A 24843-nucleotide genomic window follows, 5' to 3' on the forward strand; every position below is an offset into this window, starting at 1 on the left:
GGAAACACTAACTTCTACTGTGATGAAATGCTTTGAGAGGCTGGTCATGGCCTGAATTAAGATCTGGATCTTTCTTATACATATATAATTCATTATTAATTGAAATGTATTGTGGTTTTAAAATTTTAAATAAAATTTTCAAAAAAATCTGGTCCCACTGCATTTTATATATTATCACAATTGCTCCACAGCAGATGCAATATCGCTGACTCTCTACTCAGATCTGGATTACCTCAAAAGCAGCAATTCATATTTATGGCTGCTCTTCATAGACTACAGCTCAGCCACCAATACCATTATTCCCTCAATGCTGGTCAAGAAGCAACAATCTCTAGGCCTCTGCAACTGGATTCTTGACTTTCTCATCGGTAGATGACAGCCAGTACGAATTGGAAGCAACGTCTCCTCCTCTCTGATCAACATAGGTGCAACCCAAGGATGCATACTTAGCCCACTGCTCTACTCATTATACACCTACGACTGTGTGGCCAGGCACAATTCTAATGCTATCTACAAGTTTGTTGATGTCACCACAGTTGTCAGCAGAATCACAAACGGCAATGAGGAAGCGAACAGGAGGGAGATAGATCAGCTCGTTGAATGGTGTAACAACAACAACCTTACACTCAATGTCAGTGAAACCAAGGAGATGATTGTGGACTTCAGGAGGAAGTCAGGGGAACATGACCCAGTCCTCATCAGGGCTCAGTCGTGGAGAGGGTCAAGAACTTCAAATTCCTATGTGCCAACATCTCCACGGATCTGTTCTGGAGCCTCCACATTAATGCAATTACAAAGAAGGCTCGCCAGTGGCTATACTTTGTGAAGTGTGAGGAGAATTCGGTACGTCACCGATGCCTCTTGAAAACTTCTACAGGTGTACCGTGGAGAGCATTCTAGCTGGTTGCATCACTGCCTGGTATGGAGGTGCCAACTGTCAGGACAAGAATAAACTCCAGAGGGTTTTAACTCGGTCTATGACATCACAGGCACCAGACCACTCCATCAAGGACATCTACATGAAGCAGTGTCTTAAAAAAGCAGCCAGCCCCACCACCCAGGCCATGCCCTCTTCACTCTGCTACCATTGGGGAAAACATACAGGAGCCTAAAGACAAGCACTCAGCGGCACAAGGACAGTTTCTTCCCCGCTGCCATTAGATTCCTGAATAATCAATGAACTAAAGACACTGCCTTATTTTTTGTGCCCTATAATTGTTATTATTTTTAATAAAATCTGAAATTAAGTATTGCCATGCTTCCGTTTGTTTTAGATTTTTGAAGATGAACTTTGTTTAGATGAGCGCACTTACCCTTCCATATACAAGATGATATAATTGAATCAAGTGAATAAAAAAACGGGGGACGTGGCAAGATGGCGTAAGGATCAGACATGCCTTCCAGTCCTCTCCTGAAACTATCTTATTGTTTTGTCTAGAAATGCCCGTTAAAATCCTTTAAAAGTTTAGATAATTTCAATGCTGTTAATTTAACTTATGATGGTACAATTGGTGGAAAAGAGCAAAAAAAAAAACGACAACAGATCAAAAAACTACATTTTCCAAAAGTTCAAGTTTTGGAGCCTACCTGCAAGAAAGACACCGGGACTCAGCGTGAAATGGATCCCAGGAGAGAGGTACAGTGTTCGGATGTAGAGCTCTATGTTACATTGGTAGAGCCCCCTAAAGAGGGCGCCAAACAGCCTTTAGAACAAAGAGTTACTCAAAGGCATTTGTCAACTGTAGAGGTGGCACTGCAAACTGCATCTCTTGAGATACAAGAACCTATACAACTTGATGTACTGGGAGAATTTAATACATTATGGACTGGGGAAAACCCAGGCCAGCGTCCTCCAGTCATTGCTGGAGAGGCTATGGCTGGGGTTTCCACACGCAGTCATACTACAAGGAAGGCAACCAGAATGAAGGAAGGAATAGAAGATCCTTTGGTTATGCAGAAGCAGGAATCTGTTGAGCCAAAATCTCTTCCAATTGAAAAGATTTTTGTGAATCTTGAATCTAAATTATCTTATACAATACAGGGATTATCCAAGATTATGACTGAACTTGGTACTAGGTTTAATACTCTGGTGAAAATACATTCTCAACAGATGGCTGAGTTTGGAGCTTTTAAGCTTGAAGTGAGAGATAAATTTAATTCGTGTGAAGAAGATATAGACGAAATACGGGATCAAGTTTTTGATGTGACCAAAATGGTCGAAGACTTACAAACTCAAAATAAAAATTTGGTGAAAAAGATTGATTATTTGGAAAACCAATCCAGACGGAACAATATAAAGATTATTGGTTTGCCGGAAGGTATGGAGGGACCAGACCCAAGAAAATTTTTTACTGAATGGATTCCGCAGGTGCTGGGTCAAGAACATTTCCTGGAAGGTATAATACTGGAATGTGCTCACAGAGCCTTGAGTAGAAGACCTATTTCAGGTCAAAGTCCAAGACCTGTTTTGGTTCGTTGCTTGAATTATTACGACAGAGAAATAATTTTACGAGTGGCTATTAGAAATGCACAACAGAGAAAATCACCCTTGATGATTCAAAATAATCGAGTTTTCTTCTATGCGGATTTGAGTCAAGAAGTTATGTTCCAACGACGGGAATTCAATCCTGCTAAAGAGTTGTTGTGGAAGAAAGGTTACAAGGCAACCTTTAGATATCCAGCTGTTTTGAAGGTTTTTCAAGATGGTTGCCAACCAAAGTTCTTTGATTCTCCAAAGGAAGCTATAGCATTTGCTCAAGAGCTGCCAATTACTCAGTTTCAACAGAGACATAGTCCTCCGCGATCTCTAAGGAGACAAGAGATGGAAGAAAAGAGCCGTGCTCCAAGAAGGAATGGTTGTAATGGTGACTCAGCAGTTGGAGCTGATTAAAAGAAGAGTTGTCCTTTTTTTTTCTAATGTTTTTTTTTAAAAAAAAGGGATATTAAATAATGATCATGTTAGTTTAAGATGAAGTGAGAGTTGGGGGAGAGAACTGGATAAGCACAATTTCCTGAAAGTCATCTGCTACGTGTGAGTTATCTCACACCCATTTTTTTTTGGGAGTTACCGCATTGCACAGTTTAGACGGGAGGGGGTATTTTTAACCTCCTACTCAGTTTTTTCCTTTTTTTTGTATTATTAGATTAAAGAGTGAAGGGCTTTTTTTTGTTTAAATATAAAAAAAAAGCATAAGTATTTGATTGTTTAAAAAACTAAAAATTGATGTGGTTTTTTTTGTAAAGTTTATTCAGTAGATAAGGAATATCTGAAATTTAAATGTGAATGGGATGGATAAGTTTTTTTAAAATATTTTTTCTTTAACTTTAAGGTGAAAGCAGTGGTAATTCTGGTGTGTATTATTTTGCTATTTTAGTTATAGAATGAAGGGAATAATGGTGAAAGTTATAAATTGAATTGTACAATTCTTAATGAGGCTTGAATTTTGTTTGTGGTTTATGCTCCATTTGTTGAAGATATAGATTTCGTTGTAGATGTGTTTTTATTATTTGGATAACTGAATTTTAATGTAATGATTGGGGATATTTAAATGTGGTATTGGAGCTTTTATTGGATAACTATTCAAGAAAAATGGTGGAAGAGTACTAAAATTGAATTGTACAATGCTTAATGAGGTTTGAATTTTGTTTTAAGATGGTGGTTTATGTGACTAATATGATGATAGATGTGAAGTTAGTTGATATTTGGTGAAGGTTTATCTCTATAGAGAAAGATTTTTTTTCATGCTACAATTTTTTTTTAAGAATTGATTATTGTTTAAGAATTTTTGATAGATAATGTTACTAACTTTACTAATTTTTTATATTAAGTTTGAGTTAAATATATGTTTCATCTTAACTCCGTTTGTTAAATATATGCATTTAAGTTTGATTTAAATATGTTTTTTAAGTCTGATATCTTAGTATTAATTACTTTTCTTTTTGTTAGTATTTTAATCAGTTATGTTTTTGATTTTTTTTGTAAGTGGGTTTTTTTTCTCACATATATTATTAACTTTATTAATTCTTCACTCTTTATTTTGGGGGGAAAGGGGGGGGTTGGACTAATTTGAGTTGGGTTATTAATGTGTAATAATTATTGGGGAGGGTATAGTTTATTTAGATTACTGATATTGTATTGTATTTTTATTATTTTATTCTTAATTTTTTTTAATGTAATCCTATATGTTATTCATGTTATAAAATCTTAAATAAAGTTTTAAAAAAAAGTGAATCAAAAAACAATCTGGGAATGAACAATGGTGTAGATTAAAAAAGATATAAAAATTTAGGTAAGATATTCATTTTAATAGAATTAATACGACCAATCAGAGATATAGAAAAGGGCGACCATTGTGTGAAAGACTGTTTCACATGCTTTAATAATGCAGAAAAATTTTCTTTAATAAGATACTTACGATTTAAAAAAAAACTGTAATACTGAGATAATTAAATTGATTTTCCACAATCTTAAAAGGAAGATTAGTGTACATTGATGCAAGTGTACTCAAAGGAAAAAATTCACTTTTATACAGATTTAATCTACATCCTGAAAACTGACTAAATTGAGAAAGTATTGACAGCATGGATGGTAAGGAAGTGTCAGGACTTGATAAGAAAAGCGGATCATCCACATAAAGGGAAACTTAATGTTCAATTTGCTTCCTGCAAATCCCTGAAATATCCCTACACTCTCAAATTGCAATTGCTAACAGCTCTATGGCCAACTCAAAGAGTAATGGACTTAAGAGGACACCCTTGATGGGTTCCCTGTTGGAGAATGAAAGGTTGTGATTGTTGAAAATTAGTGAGAATTGAAGCCATAGGGCATAAATACAATAATTTAATCCATGTAGTAAAACATAGTCCAAAATTGAATTTATCTAAGATCGTAAATAAATACATCCATTCAACTCAATTAAATACTTTCTCTGCATCAAGGGAAAGAACACATTCAGGAGCCACAATGGAAGGCAAGTACAAAATATCCAATAAGCGACGTACATTAAAATAAGAGTAATGGTTTTTAATAAAACCAGTCTGATCTTCAGAAATGATGGATGGTAAAATATTCTCCAATCTACAGACCAAAACTTTATCCAAAATTTTTACATCAACATTTGATAAAATGTAAGAGGAGCACTCAGTTGGATCTTCACCTTTCTTTACTTTGAGAGGTATACACGCTTCATTAAATGTTGCTGGGAGATTACCCTGCCTAAACGAATCAGATAACACAGAACTTGATTGAAGTGAAAGTAACTGAGAAAATGATTTGAAAATCTCCACAGGAAATCCATCACATCCTGGGGAACCGTGGTTGACAAGAGGTGAGACAGCGAGTCAAGAGGAAAAATGAAGCAAACAGAGGGTTTAGGAAGCAAAAGACAAGAAGAGCTCATGAGAATTATGTTGTAACCAGAAAGGAATTTAAAAAAGGATTTAGGAGAGCAAGAAGGTGAGCACAAGAAGACCACAGAAAGTGGGATTTAAAAAAACTGAGGCATTCTATGCATACGTGAACAGAAGTGACTAGAGTGAAGGCAAGGCTACTTGAGGATAAAGGAAGCAACATGTGCCTGGAGGCTGAGGAAGTCCTAAATGAATACTTTGCTTCATTGTTCACCAGAAAGAAACCTTGGTCAATGCAAGGTCAGTATAAAACAAGCATATCGAGATTAAGAAAGAGGGAATGCTGGATCTTTTTAAAAACATTAAGATTGACGTCTTTTGCACTGGAGGAGATATACCCAGTTTACTACAGGAAGCGAAGGAAGAGATTGCTGGGGTATTGGCAATTATCTTTGTGCCCTCCCTGGCCACAGGGAAGGAACTGGAGGATTGGAGAATGGCAAATATAGTCCCCCTTGTCTTAAAAAAAGTTAATTGAGAGAATCTTGGGAATAAGACTTACATCAGTGCTGAGCAAAATATTGGAGAGGGTTCTTAGGGACAGGATTTATGAGCATTTACAGAAGCATAGTTTTCTCAGGTATAGTCAGCAAGGATTTGTGACTTCAGCATGGTTTATGTCGTGTTTTACAAGCCTAATTGAGTTTTTTGAGGAAGTAACAAAATAAATTGATGAATGTAGGGCAGTAAATGAGATGTATATTGATTTAATAAGGCATTTGAGAAGATCCCCTATGGTAGACTCATTCAGAAAATCATGAGGCATTGGATCCATGGAATCTTGGCTCTGTGAATTCAGTATTGGCTTGCCTGCAGAAAGCAGAAGGTAGCAATAGATGAAATGTATCGTCCCTGGAGGTCAGTGACTAGTGGAGTTCTGCAGGGATCTGTTCTAGGACCCCTATTCTATAAATGACCACTACAAAGAGTAGAGTGTTGTGTCAGTAAGTTTGCAGATGACATGAAGTTTGGAGGTGCTGTGGATAGTGTGGAACAGGGCTGGCCAACCTTTTAATTTTTAATTTAGACATACAGCATGATAACATTTCATTTCATGAGTACTTACTGGGGTGTTGGTTAATTGGGCGTCACTGATTTGTGGGCTGAAATGGACTGTTACCATGCTCTATGTCTAAATTAAAAATTAAAAGGTTGGCCACCCCTGGAGGTTGTCATAGGTTACAACAGGATATAGACAGGATGTAGAGTTGGACAGAAAAGTGGCAGATGGAGTTTAGTCCGAATAAGTGTGGTGGTGCATTTTGGAATGTAAAATTTGAAGGCAGATTATATGGTTAATGGCAGGATTCTAAGCAGGGTGGAAGAACAGAGAGACCTTGGGGTCCAAATCCATAAATTTCTCAAGGTTGCCACACAGGTTGATAGGGTAGTTAAAAAGGCTTATGTTATCCTGGGCCTCATTATTTGGGGGACTGAATTCAATGTTGCAGCTCTTTAAAACTCTGGTTAGGTCACACTTGGAATGTCATGTTCACTTCTGGTCACTTCATTACAAGAAGATATAGAAGCTATGGAGAGAGTGCAGAGACTTACCAGGATGTTGCCTGGATTGGAGAATGTGTCTTATGAGGCAAGTTTAAAAGTGTAAGGGTTTTTCTCTTTGGAGCGAAGAAGGATAAGAAGTGACTTAAATGAGGTCTACAAGATTCTGAGAGGCACAGAGAGGGTGGACAGCCAGCTCCTTTTTCCTGAAGCGACAGATAAAAATATTAGACAATGCGCGTTTAAGGCAAGGGGAGGAATGTTTAGGGGAGACTTCAAGGGTAATTTTTTTTATTCCCACAGAAAGTAGGGAGGGGGTTCCTGGAATGCATTGCCAGGGATGGTAGTGGAGGCTGGTACAATAGGGACAAGACAGGCACATCGATACAAGAAAATCAGAGGGTTATGGATGTGAAGTCAGGGTTTCGATCAGGGGTTCCCAACCTTTTTGTTCCTCAGTACCCATTGGTCATTTTTATAGGTTCCCATGTACCCCTAAAAATTAAGGATTAAAAAAAACACGACATTGTGTAATCTGACTGCAGATTACAACACCATGTAATGTACAGTAGGTTATTATCTCAGACCCAATGTGCCCCCTGAAAAGTGCAAATGTACCACTGGGAGTACATGTACCCCAGGTTGGGAACCCCTGGTTTAGATTGGTGTAGGCTTACATAAGTCGGCACAATGCTGCGAGTCAAAGAGGTTGTACTATGTTGCAATGTTCTAATATTTGAGTATATTCTGGATCTTAGCTCCATTAATTTTGTGTTTAGTTAAAGTCTTTGTGATTCAATCAAAATTCAGAAATCAGAAAATTGACAATATCTGCCCATAAATTCTCGACTCCATAACTAAATGGCAGGCCATGTGTTCCTTCGTTATAGTTAATTGTTAGGAATTTTGTTGCTGACAACCTCCCAGTTGTGAATAATGGGCGAGATTCCTATTAATAGACCATTTTCCAGCAAATTATGCATTCATGCTTTGTTTTTGTTTTCTGATAATATGACAAAGTGATCAAATAACAGTTCACAAGGAAGCTGAATGTTCTGCTTGACATCTTCATTCATTTTGTACAGGCAGATCTTTTTTTAGTGGATTAAAAATGGATTATTTAGGAAATAAAGAGCACTTCATGCTGAACAACATGGATGGGAGCGCCAGGAGAGGTTATTTAATCTTCCTGAGAGCAAACCTTCTTCAGTTAAGCATTCAAAGTCCTGCAGTCGAAAAGGAAAATGGTTGTGTTGACCATCAATATGGAGCCAAACAGAATTCCTCTTGGAACAGCCATTTCTTATTATGGTCTTGGCATCAAGGTAAGTGCAGGCTACATTTTCAGAATAAATTTTACGATGAAAGTGGAATCCTGTCCTCATCCAATACATACAAGCCTTCTTCAAAAAAGGAGACTTTCCCCCAGCTGTATTGCTGATTCAATTTGCAGTGATGGCAACCAATTATTTTAGCACAGATTTCAAATGTTAAAATGCCTGCCTACATTTTGCTCAAGCCCGAAATATTACGTATCTTTATCTTTTCTATATAACACACTATTTGACCTGCTGAGTTTCTCCAGCATGTGCTTTTATTTCAACCACGTTATCTGCAGTTCACGTTATGTTTTATTTCTTACTCATTGTTAAAACGTAACTGAGCAAAAGCATGCCATCATTGATTTTTAAAAGGACAAGCATAAAAGCCACTGTTAACTTGCCTTTTAACTTAGGTCATTATGTATAGTGAAATCTTCCCTACCTGTTCCAGATCATTAGGGTTCACGTAAATATTTTCTGCCTTGATATCTGCGTGCACATATTCATTTGCATGAATGTACTCAAGCACATCAATCTGATTGAAGATAGGAAATTCATTAGTTAAAAAGTATAACACTGGAACCAAACTAGGGGAATGTGCTTTAAGAAATACTTACAATTTTATACAATAGCTGAAATACTGCTTTTTCAGATAACAGCTTCTTATTTTTCTCAAGAACTGATTGCAAACTGTGGCCCAAATATGGAAATACCAGAAACCTAAAAAAAAGTAAATCAGTTTAGATTAACATCTATGTTAAATAAATTAGTAAAATGTACACTGCTGGAAATGTACAAAGCAAGTGAAACATCATAAAGATGTATTACATGCTGCAGACATTTCAGACAGTTTGGATACCAGTTGGTGGTGTTTCTTCATGATTAATTTATACAGATTGCAAACAAGTTTCATGGCAATTTTCCTCAAAGGTTTCCTGGGATAGCCTTTAAAGAAAGCAGGCGATTTAATAAAGCATGAATAAAGTCACTTCTATTTGGCATACCGCACACAACCATACTTTTCATATTCCCCCTTGCGAGATTCTCGCTCACTGCACTTTGCAGTCTTCCTGGCAAGAGAATGGGCTGCAAGAAAAGCTTATTAATGTCTGCCAACACATTGTTCTACAGGTATTCACTGAATCTCCTGAGAAACCCCTCCCTCTTCAACCCTTGTCCATCCAGTCTTTCTTCATAGGTCAGTCCTGCTACCCCAGAAATCAATGTGGTGAACTTTTGTTATGCTCCCTCAAAGAACAAAAATATGCTTCCACAGATTAGGAAACCAAAACTGTATGCATTACTCAAAATGTCGGCCCCAGACCTGCTTCTATATTTAATATGGGTTCACATAAATATTTTATGCTCTGATGTCTCAGTGCACATGCTCATTTGCATCAATTTGACTAACGACAGGAAATCCATAAGTTAAAAAATATAACACTGAATCTCAACTAAAACATAAGCTTTTAGAAATACAGTACAACTCCTATTATCCAAAAATCAGATTCTCCAATACCCTCATTTATTCTAATTTTTTTTCGGAGCCGAAGTGACTGGGGATGTTGGGCTTCCAACGGAAGAGGCAGCATACCTCGGGCTCCCAGCGCCGGCCGGCAGCAGCGGACCTCAGGCTCCCGGCAGTGGTGGCAGCAGGAACTTCGGACTCCCAGCAGTGGTGGCAGGAGGGACCTCAGGCTCCTGGCAGCAGTGGGGGCCTCAAGCTTTCGGACTGGAGTGGGACCTTTGGGCTCCCAGCATGAGCGGGGCTTGGTGGAGAGGTGATGGTGATCGGTGTGGCTAGCATTTTTTGGGTGAGAATTAAACATTATTTTAATGCTTAAAAAGCCTTACCTTGTTGTTTGTTGCTGTTTAAACACTGTTAAAGTGATTTGCTGTTGCTACAGGGCTGTTTTTTTTTTAAATGACCAATTCTCCAAAAAATAAACATTTATCTGTCATAGGCCCGGTCTCAACCATTTCAGATAATTGGAGTTGTACTGTACTCAATTTTTAAAGAGCTGAATAGCTTGCCAATTGTAAATCCATCCTAACATCTCTCCCAAAAATGCCATTCATTTTTTACATTGTGTGCTGTACCTGTATTCCAACCTTCAAATGATTGATGCACCATGACATCCAGCTTTTCCTAATATATCACCATTTTGACAACCTTTCATTTCTCCACATTATACTGCATCTGCCATGCTTTTGCCCACTTTTAATACATCCAATTCACCCTGCAGCCTCTTGGACTCTTCCTCACAGCACCACCCACCTGAGTGTCTTCTGCAAAGTTTGAGTTATCACATTTAATTCCTTCATCAAGATTAGTGATTTTCAAACTGCCCCCCTAAACTCACATTCCACCTTAGGCAATCTCTATGCCATAAGTGGTCTGTGAGGGATTGCTTAAGGTGGTATGTAAGTGGAAAGAAAAAGGTTTGAAAATGACTGTTTTAATCGTACCTCATTGACTTGTTATGTGCACAGTTTCATAACTACAAAGGAAATGGGCCAATGACAATTTTTGTCAAGCAAAATATTTCAGTAACAATTGGATCTGGAGCAATGATTCTCAACCTTCCCTTCCTACTCACATACTACCCTTACTAATCACAGAGCATATGGCATAGGGATCGCTTAAGGTGGAATGTGAGTTTGGGGGGGGGCAGTTTGAAAATCACGGATCTAGATGTTAATTTAATTATAAATTGTTGGGGTCCCAGCACTGAACATTGTGGTGCCTGCCAATATAAAAAAAAACCCTTTATTTTCATCATCTGCTTCCTGCCTGCTAACCATTACCTCCAATACTATGTTCTCTCATTTGGCACATCAATCTCTTGCCCAGGACTTTATCATAAGCCTCTTGGAAGTCCAAATACACCACATCAACTGGTTCACCATTGTCCACTTCATTGGTTACATCCTCAAAAAACTCTAGAAGTTTTGTGAAGCACGACTTCCCTTTTGTAAATCTATGTTGATGGACTTCACTCCTTTCCAAGTGTGCCGCAATGACATCTTTAATAATTAACCAGCACTTTTCCCACGACTGGAGCCAGCCTAACTGGTCTATAATTCCCTGGATTTTCTCTCTCCTTCCTCCTTAAAAAGAGGCGTCATATTAGCTTCCCTCTCAGCCAAAGGAACTCAACCAGATTTATTGACGGTATTAAGTTCAATTTGCAGTCAAAACATAAACACCTTAAGATCTTTTATAATGGCACAGGGGTGGAAACATTTCCCAGAAGTTGAGTAACCTACTCCTCCTTGTGATGAACTCAGATGAGTGGTTCTTTATCTTCGAGGAAGGTTGGTGACACCTTTCAACAACCAGGTCAGAACAGTGCAAACAAAAATTGCAGGAAATATTTGTATTTAAAACTTATTTGTTAATTTTAATTCAATAATAAAACAATAGAGAATTGACATAAATATATCCATTCACAGAAAGCACTGAGTATTTCGAGCATTTCAGCCAAGCCATAGCGAGAGGAATACCAGAGTAATAAACTCTAAGGAAGAGAAACACAATATTAATCTCTGGATTATAGGCCCTCATTTGTCCATATAAGAAACCATTCATTCTTTGCTTTGATTCTGTTGCTCTTCTTAGCCTAGGGAACAGAAACCAAGTGTGATACCCTCAACCATTGCTTTGGCTGAGTTGAGACTGGTACATGAACAGTGAACCACAAGCAGTGCCAATCTTCTGACTATTTTTGAACAGGGAGTGCACTGACTGAAGCCATTCTCTATAAAACTTTTAAAAAACGATTTGCAATAGATACCCTGGATTTTCAATAAAATATCAGTGCTTTAAAAATCTAGTTTTGCATCTGAACAATTCTGCTGCTGTTAACCAAGCGGAGACCTTGTCTGATGCAGTTCTTTAATTTGTAATTTATTTTTAATCATTAAATTTAATTTAGAGATATAGCACTGGAACAGGCCCCTCTGGCCCACAAGCCTGTGCTGCCAAAATGCCCCATGTGACCATTTAACCTATATATTGGGAAAGGTTGTGGCTGTCATGTGACAGCACTGCCTGCCTACCTAGTCAGAGGACACACCAGCTGCCAATTAAGATTTGGTTCTGCCCCACCCATTAGTGCACACCTTGCTGTTGGCCACATGTAAATTACCTGGACTCCACTCTCCAGCCTGCCTGTACTTGGCCATGGGCCATTGTAATTAGATTAACCCTTCTACCACTGAGCTATTGGCCCCATTAAATGATGTGGGCTTGTCCCTCCAACACTATAAAGGTGCCATGTGGTCTTTGTTGCCAGCTTGGGACCACCCTGCTTCACTCCAGGCCTAGAAATGTGGAAGGGTGCTGGAAAAACGGTTGGTAAGATATGCACTGTTAAAAAGGTTGGGAGCATTTAATTAGCATCCCTTGTAGCATCGAGCCATGCCTGCACTGAGTCGAGGGGTGGAGGGGCATCATAGTGATTTTTCCCTGATCATTGTATGTACCAGTTCATTGTGTGTTGTGTGTGTTGCGTGTGTTGCCTTCCCTACATCAAAACTGTGTTCAGTGTCCTTGCCTTGGAGACCTTCTTCTTCTTCTTTGGCTTGGCTTCGCGGACGAAGATTTATGGAGGGGTAAATGTCCACGTCAGCTGCAGGCTCGTTTGTGGCTGACAAGTCCGATGCGGGACAGGCAGACACGGTTGCAGGGGAAAATTGATGGGTTGGGGTTGGGTTTTGCCTCCTTTGTCTTTTGTCAGTGAGGTGGGCTCTGCGGTCTTCTTCAAACGAGGTTGCTGCCCGCCGAACTGTGAGGCGCCAAGATGCACGGTTTGAGGCGATATCAGCCCACTGGCGGTGGTCAATGTGGCAGGCACCAAGAGATTTCTTTAGGCAGTCCTTATACCTCTTCTTTGGTGCACCTCTGTCACAGTGGCCAGTGGAGAGCTCGCCATAGAACACGATCTTGGGAAGGCGATGGTCCTCCATTCTGGTGATGTGACCTACCCAGCGCAGTTGGATCTTCAGCAGCATGGATTCGATGCTGTCGGCCTCTGCCATCTCAAGTACTTCGATGTTAGGGATGAAGTCGCTCCAATGAATGTTGAGGATGGAGCGGAGACAACGCTGGTGGAAGCGTTCGAGGAGCCGTAGGTGATGCCGGTAGAGGACCCATGATTCGGAGCCGAACAGGAGTGTGGGTATGACAACGGCTCTGTATATGCTAATCTTTGTGAGGTTTTTCAGTTGGTTGTTTTTCCAGACTCTTTTGTGTAGTCTTCCAAAGGCGCTATTTGCCTTGGCGAGTCTGTTGTCTATCTCGTTGTCGATCCTTGCATCCGATGAAATGGTGCAGGCGAGATAGGTAAACTGGTTGACCGTTTTGAGTTTTGTGTGCCCGATGGAGATTTGGGGTAACTGTTAGTCATGGTGGGGAGCTGGCTGATGGAGGACCTCAGTTTCTTCAGGCTGACTTCCAGGCCAAACATTTTGGCAGTTTCCGCAAAACAGGACGTCAAGCGCTGAAGAGCTGGCTCTGAATGGGCAACTAAAACGGCATCGTCTGCAAAGAGTAGTTCACGGACAAGTTTCTCTTGTGTCTTGGTGTGAGCTTGCAGGCGCCTCAGATTGAAGAGACTGCCATCCGTGCGGTACCGGATGTAAACAGCGTCTTCATTGTTGAGGTCTTTCATGGCTTGGTTCAGCATCATGCTGAAGAAGATTGAAAAGAGGGTTGGTGCGAGAACGCAGCCTTGCTTCACGCCATTGTTAATGGAGAAGGGTTCAGAGAGCTCATTGCTGTATCTGACCCGACCTTGTTGGTTTTATTGCAGTTGGATAACCATGTTGAGGAACTTGGGGGGGGGGGGGGGCATCCGAGGTGCTCTAGTATTTGCCAAAGCCCTTTCCAGCTCACGGTGTCAAAGGCTTTGGTGAGGTCAACAAAGGTGATGTAGAGTCCTTTGTTTTGTTCTCTACACTTTTCTTGGAGCTGTCTGAGGGCAAAGACCATGTCAGTAGTTCCTCTGTTTGCGCGAAAGTCGCACTGTGATTCTGGGAGAACATTCTCAGCGACACTAGGTATTATTCTATTTAGGAGAATCCTTGCGAAGATTTTGCCTGCAATGGAGAGCAGCGTGATTCCCCTGTAGTTTGAGCAGTCTGATTTCTCGCCTTTGTTTTTGTACAGGGTGATGATGATGGCATCACGAAGGTCCTGAGGCAGCTTTCCTTGGTCCCAGCAGTTTGGCATGCAGAGTTTTGCCGCCAGCCTTCCAGACTTCTGGGGGGGGGATTCTATCCAAACCTGTTTCCTCACTCACAACAACCTAATAAATCTGTATGCCTTTGGAACATGGGAGGAAAATGGAGCTCCCAGAAGAAATCCACATGAACACGGGAAGCTCCTTACCACGTCACATCAGCGGACTAGTTTTGACACAATTTAATTGCACCCATTAAGCCTTTAATGTAACATTTTCCAAGATGTGTCATGAACTGAAAACACAGCTGCCAAGGGTCAAATTACTGCCAAGGGTCAAATTACATCAATGGAAAAAGCTGCAGGATTGGAGAAATTAAAGGAAGGTGGTATTTCATTAAGGGATCTGTAAATAAGGATAAGAACTTTGAAATTATAATACTGGTTAACATGGGGCCAATATAGTTCACCAGGGTGAAGTAGGAATGGGATTTGAATGTGTTTTGGATAACTATGTTTTGTAGTATGGTGGATTTTGAGACTATCCGGATTACATTGGAGTCATTACTGTAAAGGTTACACAAGGCATAATATGATGTCTGAATGGTAGGATTAAGACTTCATCTTTGAGAAGGAACGATGACAGTAAATTTCAATATGACTAACTTGAAAAGAAGGACCTCCAACAATAGTTTAACAAGAGGATCAGGACAATAGGAAGAGAAGCAAGAGGAACTGGGGAGAAACTGTAAATTCTGCTGCTTTGGGTCAAGGCAAGGGAATTGAACAAAACAGTAGAGGCTACTGTAGTCTTGATATTAGTGATGTCACTCCATGAGGTTCTCTCTTTGATTGTGTTGCTGAGAGTAGAGAATACAGTGGAGAGGGGTTTCCGATAAACTATGGTTAATTAAAAAGTATGGGGGGGTGGGGGGAGGGTTGTGGGTCAAAAGCCAGGAGAAGTGAGATTGGTAGGAATATTTTGCCACATTGAAGCCCAAAGCTGAAAATTTGAGATTTTTGATGAGATACAAATGATTTGGGAGAGATTTATCCAGGGACTGGAAATAGGTAGAGAACTTGGAAAGTAATACAGTACAACTCCATTTATCCGAAATCGGATTCTCCAAAATCCTCAATTATCTGAATTTTTAAAAAAAATTCAAATAAATGAGGATATCGAAACAAATCAGAAATTATCATTTATCCGAAATTGTATCTAAGCGGAACTGACCAGGGACGTCGGGTTGCCAGGAGCAGCGTGGACCTCGGCCTCCTGGAGGCAGCAAGGACGTCAGGCTCCTGGCAGGAGCGGGGACGTCAGGCTCCTGGCAGGAGCGGGGACGTCAGGCTCCTGGCAGGAGCGGGGACGTCAGGCTCCTGGCAGGAGCGGGGACGTCAGGCTCCTGGCAGGAGCGGGGACGTCAGGCTCCTGGCAGGAGCGGGGACGTCAGGCTCCTGGCAGGAGCGGGGACGTCAGGCTCCTGGCAGGAGCGGGGACGTCAGGCTCCTGGCAGGAGCGGGGACGTCAGGCTCCTGGCAGGAGCGGGGACGTCAGGCTCCTGGCAGGAGCGGGGACGTCAGGCTCCTGGCAGGAGCGGGGACGTCAGGCTCCTGGCAGGAGCGGGGACGTCAGGCTCCTGGCAGGAGCGGGGACGTCAGGCTCCTGGCAGGAGCGGGGACGTCAGGCTCCTGGCAGGAGCGGGGACGTCAGGCTCCTGGCAGGAGCGGGGACGTCAGGCTCCTGGCAGGAGCGGGGACGTCAGGCTCCTGGCAGGAGCGGGGACCTCAGGCTCCTGGCAGGAGCGGGGACCTCAGGCTCCTGGCAGGAGCGGGGACCTCAGGCTCCTGGCAGGAGCGGGGACCTCAGGCTCCTGGCAGGAGCGGGGACCTCAGGCTCCTGGCAGGAGCGGGGACCTCAGGCTCCTGGCAGGAGCGGGGACCTCAGGCTCCTGGCAGGAGCGGGGACCTCAGGCTCCTGGCAGGAGCGGGGACCTCAGGCTCCTGGCAGGAGCGGGGACCTCAGGCTCCTGGCAGGAGCGGGGACCTCAGGCTCCTGGCAGGAGCGGGGACCTCAGGCTCCTGGCAGGAGCGGGGACCTCAGGCTCCTGGCAGGAGCGGGGACCTCAGGCTCCTGGCAGGAGCGGGGACCTCAGGCTCCTGGCAGGAGCGGGGACCTCAGGCTCCTGGCAGGAGCGGGGACCTCAGGCTCCTGGCAGGAGCGGGGACCTCAGGCTCCTGGCAGGAGCGGGGACCTCAGGCTCCTGGCAGGAGCGGGGACCTCAGGCTCCTGGCAGGAGCGGGGACCTCAGGCTCCTGGCAGGAGCGGGGACCTCGGACTCCTGACAAGAGCAGGGGCCTAGGGCTCCCGGTGGCAGGAGTGTGGACCTCAGGCTCCTTGCGGCAGCCAGCATTTTTTTATTGGTGAGAATTAAACATTATTTTAATGCTTAAAAAGCCTCCGCTTGTTGTTTGTTGTTGTTTAAACACTGTTACAAGTGATTTGCTGTTGCTACTGGGCTATTTTTTTTAAATGACCAGTTTTCCAAAAAAAGTTTATCCGAAATAGGCTAGGTCCTGACCACTTTGGATAATCAGAGTTGTACTGTACAAGGAAATGATCAGAGATGGACCCATGACTGAGTCATGTGACGAGATCACAGGAGCAGAAGTACACAAGCAAAAAAAAAATGGAGGATGAAGTAAAGATATGAGGAATAGATCTTTAATACTCTGAAATTCTGAAAACAAAACATGTTAATAAAACCAAATGTTGCCCATCATCTTTATAGCTGCTGAAGTGGCTCATTTGAACATTTGATCAGTTGGTCTCATCTTTTACAGTAACGTTCAAAGGAAGACAAATTATTGTCATACTTTCCCCACTGCACCTACCTGTAAGTATTTTCATGGGATCCAAAGCCAATACATGTAGGAATTCCCAGAAATGTTATCATACGAGACTTCATCCATTTGTCAACTGCCAAAACAAAAACAGAACACGTACATTGATATAACTGTCCAAAAGGAAGCCCTTTTTGAAAAAGAAATATATATATATCTATAATGGTGGCATGGTCAACATAGTGGTTAGCGCAATGCTATTATAGTGGCAGCAATCTGGACCAGGGCTCAAATCCTGTGCTGTCTGTAAGGAGCTTGTACATTCTCCATGTCTGCGTGGGTTTCCGGTCAAAAAAAACGTGCGGGGGGTGGTTGTAGTAAGTGGTATAATTGGGTGGCACAGGCTCGTGGGCTGAAAAGACCTTTACTGTGCTGTACGTCTAAATTTAAAAAAAAATTGGCAATGAATTGCTCAAACCAATGGACAACTCAAAAAATAGAGGAATTTTATTCACTGGCAAACTGGGACTGCTAAAATAAGTGTTCCTTCTGGTTTTTGACAGGAAATAAAGACATGGGCCCTTAAGATCTTCAGTCAAAATGAAGAAGAAACCTCTGAATTAGACTATTTAAAAGTCTTTCCTGAAGTACTGGATGAAAATGCAGACTCCTAACAAGTAGCTTGTTTAGTGTAAATAAGAATGTAAAATAAAATTACAGAGGTGATGATACAATTACCAAGTTCATGGGCCAGCAAATCTTTAGATGGCCAGGCTCAATTACAGTGGAGCACAAAGGAAATCCAAGTTCACGTTAGAGATTAATAAATAAGGTAGAGCCCACAAAAAAGTTAGTTACACACACAGGTTAAAGAACAGGTGGACAATAATGAGCTTTCACCATTTTGTTCTTATTAAAACCTTCATATAAATAACTACCAATTACAGACTCAGTCAAACTCGATGAGTTGTTTTACTGACTTCCTGGTATGTCCATTTACCTTTATTTTGCTTTGCAGCACGTTGAAGAAAATTTTGTTCGTTAAAAATTCGACCATCCTTTGCATCCTGGAAGCATATTTACATGCACAGCACAATCAGTATTGAGGTTTACAAGACCAAATGCTACCTCTGGAAGGTTGGCAGATTATAACTTACCACTTTGACCATGTAGTTGCGTTGTGAAGAATCAGTCATTCCTTGTGCTGAAACAAAAATAAAAAAGTCTGTGATGAACAAAATTCTTACATGGCTCTCTCAATAACTTGAGGTTATAAATCCATCACCAGAACCATGAAATTCTGGATAAACATCAATTATATCAAAACTATAATTAAATGTCTCAAAACACTATCGGAGCATCAAGCAACAACATTTAAAAATATCTGGGTAAGTGATCAAAAACTTAAAGTTATATTTTTGAACACATCTTCAAAGATACAGAGATTCAAGAAGAAAATTCCAGAGCTCAAGTTTAAAGCAGGATTTTGGTGTCAGATGGGCTAAGACAGGGATTGATGCAGGCAATGCAAGATGGAAGCAGGCCTTCCAGGCAATGGACAGAGTGGAACAATAGAGATTGGTATTAGAGTCCATTATAAATAATGTACTTTAAGTGTGTCAGAATTCTATACTTCAATATGTTTATCATCATATACACAAGTACAATGTGCATTGCAGCAAAATTCTTCCATGCTATAGCCAAAAGGGTATGTAGGGCATACCAACAACAATAATAAACACTTAGAAACTCTTAAACACAATACAGAAAAAAGAGATTATAAATATTCAATGGATAAATAAATAAATATTAGAGATGCAATTTGTGCAAGAAAATTAATGCAGCTACTTGCCATATGAATCTTTTTACACTTTATCAACCTGACTTCTAAGATTCCCTGGATTAGCCTTTGTTACTTTTTGCCTTTCCAAGAGCACATGTCCCTGAACATTTCACTTTTAAGACTCCATCTTGTTTGATGTAAATTTACCCACAAGTGGTGTTGGGTCTCAATTTATGATATCTAATATATATATATATATATGTGTGCATGTATGTCTGGTCTCCATGCAAATCAATATGGAGCACTTTAGAAATGTCCAAGGAGGTTCAGTCGGGGTAACATTTGATGCTGAATGTCATGACCACATTGAATTTAACCTTCAAGGTTATATGAACATCAAAAGTGTTTTTTGACCAGCTTGCACTGACTTGCTTTACTGGTTAAACGAGCACTGACTTGCTTTACTGTTTACTATAATTGTGGTCTTACAGAGTTCTGTGTTGTGTATTGGCCTATGTGCTGTGTGGTTTAAGGTTAAAAAGTGCACTTTGCCTTAGAGAGCCAAGGTGAAGGTGGACTGCTGAGAGAGTGGGAGATGGACTGAGCATGTGCAGAAAATGATCTAAAAATTTCTGGACTTGGATGATAAACCACCACTGGGTGGTGCTGTGGAGTGGAAGGAGGCCCAGAGCATGAGTCATGGTCTGGAGGACAGTTTAGAATGTTGGGATTTCAAAAAGGATGAACATTCCGAAGGCAGACAGAAGGATCCGGACCAAGCCAGTGGTTCCTCTCTCTGCAAGCAACACAAGACAACTTCGAATTTTGTGCTTTCTCTCTCTCAAAGATCTTTTGGCTTCATTTTACCAAACAAACGTAATTTTGTTTATGATCTTTGCTTCGGTTGAGATTGAAGTTTTGTGAGTCTTGTGTGTTTTGTGTCTAATTTTTTCAGTGGGCTGGTTGTAAGTGTAGCTTAGACTTTGATACATATGTTATATTTAGGCCGGGGATTTTATTAGTATTACACTGTTATAGAGATTTTCATAGTAACCAGTGGGCATTGTTATTAAAGGGGTGGGATTTTGAATTAAAGTTTATGGTGAATTTTTTGTTAATAAAGTAATTGTTCATCTTTATCCCTGTGTGATATGGCTTCTTTGTGGTTGCTGGTTTGATCTTGTAACAGTGATAACATTGGATGTTGAATGTCATGACCACATTGAACATATGAAGTCAAAATTTAAAAAAAGAACTTGTACCCGGGACACCTCAATTAGTTATAGTGCTGTGCATCAATGTACATTCAGAATAAAAACAAGAGGCCAAACCCAAGAGGCCAAACCCAGTTCAATATGGGCCAAAAAAAAAAAAAATCGAAGCAATATTGGCAAAATCTCTTCACAAGCCCGTAGAGTTAAACAAAGGAGAAAGCAAGAGATAGTAGAAGAACATCAAGCCTCGCCTCACTGTTTGATTCCAGACATTCAAGGTGCAGGCAGCAGGAAACAGGACAGCAGCAATACCCCCAACTCAGTGCTCAGGCCTCCAAATAGGCAAGGGTCAAGCAGCGGGAAACGGAACAGCAACACCAGGCCTGCCTCAGTGCTCAGGCCTCCAGACAAACAAGGAGCAGGCAGCAGAAAACTGAGGAACAGCACCAACCCCTCCTCAGTGCTGATGCCTCCAGGAATTCCATGAGCAGGCAAGAGTCTGCTGAGAAAAAACAAGCAACACTCCAAGCAATGTGAACAAAATCCACCAGCCAAAGGGCAGCCCTATTTTATGTTACAAATAATATAAATGTTGTGTTTGAAAAAAATATATTTATGCAGAATTTGGTATTTTGTTTCAACCATGTAGTCAACAACTGAGTGTTTTATTTCCTGGGCAACACCAGGTATCCTGCTAGTTGTAAATAAAATTGACCTCTCTTTCCCCACCCCCCCCACCCCACCAAACCAAACGCAATTCAGTGTTTTAATTTCTGGACCAGCATTTTGCTTTTCGTTAAGTACCTTCAAACTTAAGAGTTACAAGAGTTACAATCATTATTTCTAAAATTTACACGTCTATCTGGAACTCTTGAACTGCTATTATATCTGCTTCCACCACAATCCCTTGCAACCTGTTGTAGACACATACACAAAAAAAAATTCTATCCGCACACCTTCTTTACATTCTCACTCCCACCCCCTCCCTCATTTTAAATATGTGTATTCTATGACAGGACACATTTACTCTGGGGAAACAATTCTGATTGTCTCCCCTATCCTTTTTCCTGGGGTGACAGTTTCAAGAACCAGAGGACATCTATGTGAGGTTGGGGAGGGGATGTGGGGAGGAACTTTTGGGTAAGAAGTCAGGAATGCAAGAAAAATAGAGTTATGGGTGCAAGGTAGGGAAGGTTTAGATTGTTGAATAGGTTTAACAGGTCAGCACAACATTGTGGGCCGAAGGGCCTTTAACATGCTGTAATGTTTTATATTCGACGTTCAATGTCACTCATAACCTTATAAACTTCTATCAAGTCACCCCTGAACCTACGACCTTCCAGAAAGGGGCAAGCAGAATTCCACATAATCAAGAGCACTCCAACCATAGTTTTATATACCTGCCATCTTAGAGAGGACTGTTTAAGTTTTATATGTTTCGTATAAATGACGGTGGTGTACCAAAAATCAAAAGCCTTTTGCTTTGTCATGTCATCATTTAATGCACTATTGTTGATAATTTGATTATTTTTCAGTTAGAATAAATACCAATTATTCAAGTTAATAGTCTGCATTTTGTCCAAAATGTGCCGGTCAGCAGACCACGAGGGGCTGCAGACTCCAGGGGAGTTGCGGACCAACTCAGAGCACCAGAGATGGAGTGAACACCCCCTATTGAGAAGGAGAAGCAAAGGAGACGAGCCTACAGGATAATAACCACGGCAGCGGACCAGCGAGGGCTCAGCAGCTGAAGGCCCACACACACACTGTGGGCGACTTGTGGTCAAAGGTCCCACACAGACTGTGGACTGCTGGCTCATAAGAACCAGGAATCGAAACAAAGATACAAGAAGGTGCGGAGGGCAAGAAGGGCTCCCAAAGGGCCTTGGGCACTGAAAGCTTCCAGAGGTTTAGATCTGGAGTTCTGGTTGGCCGATGGATCAAACAGGAGTCTGTGTGTCTGTGGGAGTGCTGAAGGTGAATCCACAGACACTCCGTCTCTCTGAAGGGACTATTTTTTTGCCCCTCTCTCCCTACAATTAGGGGCACCAGGCAATGCTGATGGCAACTCTTATGGCAGACAAAAGGAAACCTTCTGTTTATTACATTTAAAAAAAAATTATTACATGAAAATAAAGGGAAACTTGAAATATGCAGCAAAGATACCTGAATAGAGCAACCCAGACTCAGTTTCATGCTGAGCAAGAAGGCTTTTAAGTTTCCATTTTTTAGTGTTCTGATCAGTCAGGACTTCATTTTCTGCAAGAGGTTCCAATGGATTAGTCTTCTGCCGTTTTCCTTTTGAACTTCTTGAAACTAAAAGCAGAAGAGAATTTTTTTCTGTGCTGTATGATTCTAAATTCATTCAAGTTGAGACCTAGTTTATTTTTAAGAGGATACCCACAAAAACTAACCTAATGAGTTCTTTTGTAATAAAGAAAAATGTACATAATGATATCATATGAGCTCATCCAGTAAATTTCAACTGGTTCCAAACATGTATGCAACAAAATCATATTCTACATCTATCTTCTTCTTCTTCTTCTTTGGCTTGGCTTCGCGGACGAAGATTTATGGAGGGGGTAAAAGTCCACGTCAGCTGCAGGCTCGTTTGTGGCTGACAAGTCCGATGCGGGACAGGCAGACACGGTTGCAGCGGTTGCAGGGGAAAATTGGTTGGTTGGGGTTGGGTGTTGGGTTTTTCCTCCTTTGCCTTTTGTCAGTGAGGTGGGCTCTGCGGTCTTCTTCAAAGGAGGTTGCTGCCCGCCAAACTGTGAGGCGCCAAGATGCACGGTTTGAGGCGTTATCAGCCCACTGGCGGTGGTATAATGTGGCAGGCACCATGAAAACACTTTACCAAATGGACACAGTTTAGTTTGGAACATACTGGGCTCTCAATTTGCATCATATTCCATACAAACAATTTTTATGCTTATTAATCTTTAATACAATGAATATTTCAATGGTTATGTTAAAAATTAGAATTTTTTTTAGGAAGTGCATTCACTCCAGATGAAACCCAACGAGTAACACAAAATAAGCTTTAAAAAAAGTTCACTTTGGGTTACATTCTCACGAACTATGGATATCCTTACATACCAATGAGCTCCTATAATAATTATTAAAGTCAAAAGTTCAAAAAGGCAGAACTAGTTTTTTTTTCTCTCTCTATTTAGTAGTTTCACTTAAAAAAAAATTAGTCTTCTGTGCTTTTTACACAATCTATTAAAATAGTGTGGAGGTATAATGAATGTTTTTTTATTCTCTAACTTGTGGACAAAATTAAAATTATGTAAACTGTTTTAAAAAAAACCTGTTTTTCAACCAGTGGTAGGCTGAAAAGGTTGCAATATCAAAATTCCTTGTACTGTAATTGATTTAGAGCCCTGCCTTTTGATTCAAAATATCACAAAGCTTAATCAGAGCTATACAGCATCAGGCAGACAATTTGGATAAATATTACCTTCCTCAGTGAGAACTTACCAAGTGATGCCTTGATGGGAGATCGCTGAAAGCTGGGTTCAGTTTCTCGTTTTCTCTTGGGAGAAGATATATCTCTTTTGGGAGAGATTATTTTCACAGTGGTGCGTTTTGTACCAGGGGCTTTAGGACTGGGCACAATTTGAGCTGAAATTAAAAATGGAAAAGGAAACTTTTAAAGACTAGGCCACTGTGCATCAAAGTAAATGATCTGTAATTCAGTTACTTTACCAAGAGCTCAATTTGGTTTTTTTTCTATTTTTTTTAATTAATTTTTTTTCACACTATAAACCATACTGACCAAAATACAGACATTTTTCTCTTGAATATATATAGTGTCATTTTCTCCCCTTTCCCCCCCCTCCCTCCCTCACCCCCCCTTCCCATTTATTCAAAGTTCAATGTATAAGATACATTAAATTTGTTGAGGGTGCAATCACAAAATAGTGCTAAATGAAATTTCAGTGCTTGCTATTGCTTAAGATATCTCAGGGCAGTTTTCCAGGAATCAATATTTTTCTAATGAGTGTCTGTTTATTCTATATTTTTTTTGTGAGGGGAGTTGGGTGGGTAGCATTTATTATGCCATCCATCTGTCCTTAATTGAATAGAAAGCAGCGAATATTAAGCACACTTCAAGTAGCTATTTATAATGGCAGAAGATGGGTGATGTTTCTTTCCAAATGACAGGGGAGATTAAATGTGGCAGCTAAGTTAAAGCTACTGAGATGTTATTCCAAATGCCGAAGAGGTTTCAGGTAACCATAAAGCATCAAAAGAAGAGTGTCTGATACAAATTTTACAGCAAGATTTCCAAATGATAACTGAAAGGTTGTGGGAATCAACAAAAAATACTACAGAGGTCATGAACGAAAGTTAAAAAATGAACTAGACTTTTCAAGTAAAGGTAGGACAACAATAGGCATCTGAAGAAATTAAAAAAAACAATGGTATAGTTCTGTCTGAGCAAGCAACATGGGCATTAATTGTAGGCAAATCCACATCATTCATCAACATGACAAATATGAAAATTTTCTAAAAATACATGCAAAAATTTATGTTTATGGATATTTTTTATTCAGATTACACAATGAAATTCAAAAT

At 40.7% G+C, this 24843-nt stretch overlaps 1 protein-coding gene across 5 annotated transcripts in view; it reads right to left on the reverse strand.

The window, feature by feature from the left end:
- Positions 1-24843, reverse strand: part of vrk3 (VRK serine/threonine kinase 3) — a 50892-nt gene that overhangs the window by 17950 nt on the left and 8099 nt on the right. For all 5 annotated transcript variants that reach the window (XM_069901508.1, XM_069901507.1, XM_069901512.1 and 2 more), the window contains exons 3-9: positions 23743-23886; positions 22426-22575; positions 18420-18466; positions 18263-18329; positions 17314-17398; positions 8852-8954; positions 8677-8769 (exon numbers count right to left, since the gene is read on the reverse strand). In XM_069901508.1, coding sequence (XP_069757609.1) covers positions 8677-8769; positions 8852-8954; positions 17314-17398; positions 18263-18329; positions 18420-18466; positions 22426-22575; positions 23743-23886 — 689 coding nt within the window. The remainder of the gene's footprint in view (positions 1-8676; positions 8770-8851; positions 8955-17313; positions 17399-18262; positions 18330-18419; positions 18467-22425; positions 22576-23742; positions 23887-24843) is intronic.

The sequence above is a fragment of the Narcine bancroftii genome, chromosome 10 (assembly GCF_036971445.1).
Source record: "Narcine bancroftii isolate sNarBan1 chromosome 10, sNarBan1.hap1, whole genome shotgun sequence".
NCBI classification, from domain to species: Eukaryota; Metazoa; Chordata; class Chondrichthyes; order Torpediniformes; family Narcinidae; genus Narcine; species Narcine bancroftii.